The 6,899-nt window shown below is 42.9% G+C and overlaps 1 protein-coding gene across 2 annotated transcripts in view; it reads left to right on the top strand.

The window, feature by feature from the left end:
• Window positions 1-6,159: 6,159 nt before the first annotated feature.
• The window catches only part of ADGRL4 (adhesion G protein-coupled receptor L4), a 72,368-nt gene continuing 71,628 nt past the window's right edge, over window positions 6,160-6,899 (top strand). Inside the window, exon 1 of one of the 2 annotated variants that reach the window (XM_074546003.1) lies at window positions 6,160-6,646. In XM_074546003.1, the coding sequence (XP_074402104.1) occupies window positions 6,625-6,646 (22 nt within the window). In that variant the 5' untranslated portion in view covers window positions 6,160-6,624. The remainder of the gene's footprint in view (window positions 6,647-6,899) is intronic. The other variant, XM_005482144.4, reaches the window with a different exon arrangement.

The following is a 6,899-nucleotide window of genomic DNA, read 5'->3' as shown; positions in this document are numbered from 1 at the left end:
AAAGTCAAGAGACCATCAAGAGCACCAGCACCATACAAATTATGCAACTCTGTGAGGGTCATATTTTGAGTTTCTTCAAGACGCACCACAATCCAATGCATGAGAGGACAGACAGAAAGTTTTAGCAATGAATTTATAGGCTTGTATAAGGATGCTGACCATTTCAGCACACTTCAGGTTTTAATTTTAAACTGGTCCAACAGAATTTGCCAGCACTTAGCCACTAGTGCCCCAACACCAGAGAAACACGACCCTGTTGGGTGAGTGAGGGAGAGTATGGCTCTAAGTCATTGGCTCAAACAAAAAAATCTGAACTTTTCTGTAGCTGCTATGAACTCTCTGCTATGCAGTATTGGGGTCGAGAGAAAGCCCTTTCTGGAGTCAGTGCACATGAAGAACATGCTTTACCAGGTGACTGGTGTGGTAGAAAAGCAATTGGATAATAGCAGGGCTGCCTGAGGATCTGTCCCTCCTGCCCATGCTCTCTCTCAAAGCATTATCCATCTGTCATTGAATGGAGAGGCTTCACTTACACTCTGTGTGCTACAGCCAACTTTTCCCCAAACATTTCAACTTCACAGCAAATTCTCATGTTCCTGAAATCTTCAAGGAAGGAGATGATATCACAGAGAAGGAATATTACAGAATAATTGTTTGTTGGCCCATGCACCACAGAGTATTTTCTGCCTGGGAAGGGATAATGCAAGAAGTCAGTGATTATATGATTGTTGTTTGTAATGCAGATGTTTGGGTTTGACTTAAAGCACTCTTGGCGGTTCGTACGATGAACTTTCCACTCTCGATCTTAAACGATCATTCATTATTTTCCTCCTCTGAGTATTATTTTGTTTCCTGTCATGGTCCTCAAGTATTTTTCCTTCTGCTAGAGTTCTCAGATAGGAAATGCACAAATTCTTGAGGAGTCACTGGGAGAAAGGATGAAGGGGTAAGGAAGGAAAGAGGGCAGGGGAGGAGGGCTCTGGCCTTGGCAGGACTGTGAGAAGTGAGGCAGAAGACAGCAGCAGCAGAGAGCCAGAACTTCCATGAACTGTTATCCAGGGCATCTGGAATTGTGAGGGGCTGAAAGGATGTAAAAAGCATCTTCTTTTCCAGTATTGTGCGTACCTCATTCTGCCCACAGTTCTGTCCATATCTGGCTGGTCACACCTCCTCTTCTGCTCCCTTTGACCTTCATTTCTGCAAGATACACCCCCATGGCACATCAAGTTTCCTGGGAATGCAGGACCAAATTCCAATATCCTTGCTTAGGATTCAAGTCATTCTGCAATAGACATTGAAGTTAATTGGTAAGACCCCAAACCTATGTCATGATTTAACCAGTTTTCAGAGTGTTACCTGAGGACAAAAAATCCACCATGGCTTTTGTGGGGTAGTGCTCTGCTGAGAGGTTGTCTGTAGCATTGAGAGGGTAAACACCTTGGCAGGCCAGGACAGGGAATGCCACTCTGGGACTCTGTGGTAAGCAAACAAGAAGTGTCAGAACTCCTCTCCCATGTGAAAAACACAAGGATATAATCATGGGCCTGTAGGAGCCAGTCTGGTCATCTGGTGGTTCAGATGTAAGAGCCCTTCGCTTCTGCTGCTCTGGGATAAAATGAGTGTATTAAGGGAAACTGGTAGTGTGGCATTTCATTGGTGTAATTATTCATGGAGTTCACTCTATTTCTCCTGCAGAAATGAGACTATTGTTACAATTTCACTGTAGCATGACCAGGAGAACACAAACAGACATGGAAACTGAATTACTTTATCCCTTTTAGCTGTGGGGAACTTTATACTCAATCTGACCATCTCTGCTGTATTATAGCAGATGCAGAAACAGAGCCCAATTTCAGGGAAGTTAATCTGGCTTTCAGAAACATTGCATTCACTTTAAATTCCCTTATTTCATGACTTCATCCAAGGTAAAACAAAGAGAAGAAAGGAACTGGCTCTGAGCACTGAAATGTGCCATTTCCTTCAGATGGACATAGCTACGCAGATTTAGGAGGATGTGTGCGTGCATATGTTTATGTGAGTTTGTGTGTTTATTGCTTCAGAATTGCCTAGAGTTACATCATCCCAAGAGATCTATTCAGCCCTGTATGCTCAGATGGAATATGATGTTTGCACATAAAATGATAAGGATTTGTAAAGCACTCAGACAGGAAGGTGAGGTGAGACAGTTATAAAACAGATGCTGACACTACTTTTGAGCTAGAGCCCTCTGAGGTAGGCTGCCCTGTGATTGAGTGGCCTGTGTTTGAAAAATACTTTCCATGGATTTTTTTATTTGAAAATAATTTTAACCAATAATGGAAATTCATTATTTTGATCTGACATTTAAGTGCATTTTCAATTGTATCCAGATTTCCGTGACTAGAAGAAAAAACTCCATAACTGTCCTAGTGACAAGGATAAATGAAACATTTCTGAAGTATTATAAAGACCGTCTAAATTTTTTAAGTGATAGGACTTGATTTGAAACCAATGAATAAATTTGATATAAAAAATACCCACAGCAAGCATCAGAGAAAAATCTTTATGGAGTGCATTTGTACATCCTCTGTCTGTTTTATATCATATTTTCTTTTTGGCAGGAAACAGGGTGACTCAACAGTCATTTGTCAAAAAAATAAAAAGCCAAGCATGAAAGATCACGATCACAATTATCATAATTTTATTATTTGCATTAAATATTATCCCAATTCAGTAACTGATACATGTAGGTACTTATGTGATAGAGATAAATGCTTGTGTTGCATGCACGTGCCCTTGGCTGTTCTGCACATTCAGGGTGGATTATGCTGGAGTACACTGTGATGGGTTAGGTACTGGCATTTGAGGGTGCTGAAAATACACAGGTCTCAGCACCAAGGAGGGTGAAGAGTTATAAACAATACCTGGGGCATTCAGGATCTCTCAGTCTGATACACCCTCTCTCCATCTCCTTTGAGCATGACCTGTTGTGGTCTGAAAGTGGGGCCTGCAACCTATGGCAAACTTCAAGTTTGGTGAGATTCCTTCTCCTACACTCAGCTAGTAGTCCAAATTTGATCACACCAAACAATATCTTTAATACAGCAGATCATGCTGCTGCTCATTTTAAAAACCACACCTAATGCTAGCTCTGTTCAGTTTTTGCTCCTTTGTTGGCACTATAGGCCCTTTCTGGAATGAAAGCAGTGCTCTGTATTTATATTTATCTTTTGAAAGCTACATATGATTGAGCTCTAGAAAGCCATCAGCTGTGCATGTTATTTTCACAGCATTGTCTGCACAATCAGCATTCCAATTACCTTTAAAACAAGGATAGGAATAAATAGGTTTATTCATGATACAAAGCTTGGAAAGTACCAAATAATTTATAAAAGCAGGCTGATGTCTTCCCATCAGTTCACCAGCAAAAAACAACAGCTTGAGAATTCTACAGTCACATGTAGGATGTTATAATCACAGTGATCAGTAATCAGAAATGTGTGGTTTGAAGTCAAGCATGTTAACCTGTGTATATTCATTTACTTATGCCTTCCTAACTCAGTCTTGCAAAGACAAATGAGCCCATTTATAAAATGAGCAACACAGTTAAGTATAGAACTGGGGCTTTGCTCTCCATGGATAAGAATGGAAAGACTGACTTGTGAAATACTTCCACAAACCATTTATTTCTAATGTTTCTTAATTATGCATTCTGCAGCACTGGCATTCCACATTCTTGTACCCATTTTACTTAGCTTAGACCTGTTCTCCACTCTTTCAGGAATATGCACATTTGTGCATATCCCTCTTCCCTGCCTACAAAGACAGGTACCCATCAATACTTCAGATTTGTGACACCTCAATATTTTTTTCTCAGCATTTTTTGAAATTTTTTGACAGCACAAATTTGAAAGTGTCTCCTTTTCATGTGTTCACTTGCTCATCTCCACTTGTTTAACTCCTGTCCCTGTATGCCAATAGATATTATCAGTAAATCCTTCTGGTTTAATCTCCAAAATGTCTCAGAAATCTCTTCTTTCCTCCTCATTCTCCCCATAAAATCTTTGTCAAGTCCATCCTTCTCCACATCCATTCCTATTGTGACCTTGCTGTCTTCAGCCTCTAAATGACACTCACATTAGCCAGTTTTTAAAGCAGTGTAATGCAAAAGTAATCCACTGCTCCCAGTATTGAGATCTCATTAAGATATTCCTAAATCCCTCTTCTTCACTGTCTCCCTATTGCCTTCTAAATCTGATCGAAGCTCCTTTTATCACCGAGTTGCTCTTGACCTAGCCTACCTTCTCCTGTCCTTGCTCTGCTCTTCCTCATCTTTCTTCTTTATGTGCTGCCTGCTCACCCCGTGCCAGGCACAGTGTCAGCCCTGGCCAGCTGGACCTGTGCCCTGCCTCCATGTCACCCAGGTGCCTGTGGGTGCCAGCAGGGAGCTGCTCCCATTCCAGATGGAAACATCCTCACCTGCTTGGCACCGTCCCCTTGCAGGTCTGAATCACTGACCAGTGAAAAGGTGCTAGCACGTACCTTTTTAGCAAAAAGACAAGGAGGCATTCACCTCCCAATATTAAGATTATGGGGTATTTTTCTGAGTCATCCACAATTTCTCCTGTATCCTCATATCTTTAATCAGAAAAGGAACTAAATTTTTTTACTACAAATTTACTATCTTTGGGGTTATGAAATTTCTCTCCAAGTCTATCTGGACACCCCTTGCAGAATGCTGGTGTCTAGACAAAATTGAAATGTACATCCCTGAGTGGTAAAAATGTGTTTCCAGCTCTTAAGGCCTGAATCTTAGGTTGTAACTTCTTGTTCTCTTGCTTCCTGTCAAAATCTTTTCGCTTGATTTTGGGGAGTAATAAAACACAGAACAATAACATTTATTTTCTGCATTATAGGTTTCCATCCCCTATTACTCCACTGAAGTTTAGCAGCAGGATTTGTAAGTTAGTACAGACCAGCTGAGCTTACAGTACATGCCAGCACAAGGGACAGGACAAGACGTGCAGATCAAAATTGTCCTCAAGTCATCTGATTTTGTGTTCCTCTCTGGCCCCATGCATTAGATTATGGGAAAACTTAAGAAAACAAACAAATTCCTAGTCCCTTCCTCTCACGCCCTTTAAGTCCTCCCCCCATCACAAAGTCAAACAGGAGGGAAAAAGTCTTCCTACACCTGGACCCTTTGTTCACTATTCTGCAGTTCGTCAGATATTAACATCTGGTTCCTGGAGCTTCCTCTCTGTTTACCAAAGTGCTCCAGAGGTGTTTTGTGCCAACCAGACACCTACGTGCTATTCCTACATGCCTCACACCTCCCTGGCCTGAGTAGAGCCTTATTCACTGAGCTGGAAAATGGTGATGAGCAAATAGTTACCAAAATTTTAGAAAAAAGTGTTGCCAGATCTAGAGATAATTCCCAAGAGCAGACTGATGCTCTCCCATCAGGTATCTACCAAACTCCCAGCCTCTTGTCAGACATGATATATTTTGTGACAGTGACCTTCCACAGCCTCTTATGTTTCATTTACCTTAGAGAGTTTCTCCATTCTCCCAGCAGCATGGCTGTTTGTGCACATCCCTCAGCTTGCAGCTATAAGGACAGGCACACGTCACTGCTTCAGTTTTACAGTGCTTCAGCATGAGAGTCATCATCTCCAGAAAGCTGGGCAATGACTGTAGGCACATTGTCCCTGGCAAGATTAGAGAAAATATTGGCATATCAATGCATGATACAAGTACATGCTGAAGTCTCTTCAGGATGCTGTAATGAAAATAGACCTGCTCTCGAGTTAAACACAAAGACATGCCAAATGCTGTATTGAACGTCTTATTACACAACCCATGAACTCTTAGAAATTTGGTCTCCTTCAGTTCCTGAGTTTCCTGCCTCTTTCCTCCCTGCCTATGTCTTTGTTTTCCTCACAAAGCAGAGTTCAGTGATTTCCTGTACCTCCCTTACATCCCATTACCCTTAAAGCAACATTGCTTGACTGCAGTAAAGATCCATCTCAAAACTGAAGAAAGCAGTAAGAACCACAGCAGTCAGCCAAGATTGATTCCAAACATGAGTCTCAGGGCTCACATGTACTCATGTCAGCAGGAAAAGGTGGAAGGAAGCATGCAGACCATTACGTCTGAGCCCGTAAACACCCAGCAAGTCACTGTTCTCCCCCACCTCCTCCTCACCCTCCCTCATCTGCTCCACCTGCTGCTCCTGCACTGCCAGCAGGCTGCAGCCACCCCTGCCTGCTTTCCCCTGCCCCTACGACTCTCCCAGATAGCTCCATGCTGCCCTAACCTCCTCACCCTGGAATCCTCTCCGATATCCTCCACCAGACGCAGCCTCTCGTTTCCCTTCTGCTTTCTCACTGCCTTCCTGCTTGCCAGCAGACCAGCTCCTCAGCCCCTCCTGACCCTTCCTGTCCTGCCTGAGAGCCTCAGGAACTTTTGGAAGCGTGAGGCTTGGCACAGAGGGCAGAGTCAGGGCTGTGCCTGTACCGGGACATCACTCTCTCCACAGTCCTATGTGCGTATTTTGCACATGGTCGTATATTTTAAAGCAGGGAGTTTTCTTCTCTGACACAGGGGCTCTGCACCAGGCACTGCACAGCAACAGCATCACCAATGAAACTGCTTCCATTCCTAGGTAGGTGAAACCTCTGTCTCTGGGGAGTGTGTGCCAGGTGAGAAGGGAGTGGGATCTGAGGAGAAAGGAGAAATAATTATATTGGAGGTGGTTGAAACCTGCTGGGTACACAGGACTGGAAATCCCTGTAGCTTTGGTCAGAGCTGCTGTTGGATTTGGTAATTGCATGGTTAGGATCATCCCACAACCAAACCCAAAACACCAGTCCTCATCTCATTTTGGCTTTGGTACTGAAAAAAAACCAGAAACATTG

Source organism: Zonotrichia albicollis, chromosome 8 (assembly GCF_047830755.1).
Source record: "Zonotrichia albicollis isolate bZonAlb1 chromosome 8, bZonAlb1.hap1, whole genome shotgun sequence".
In the NCBI taxonomy this organism is placed as follows: Eukaryota; Metazoa; Chordata; class Aves; order Passeriformes; family Passerellidae; genus Zonotrichia; species Zonotrichia albicollis.
This window is presented reverse-complemented; position numbering and strand designations above follow the sequence as displayed.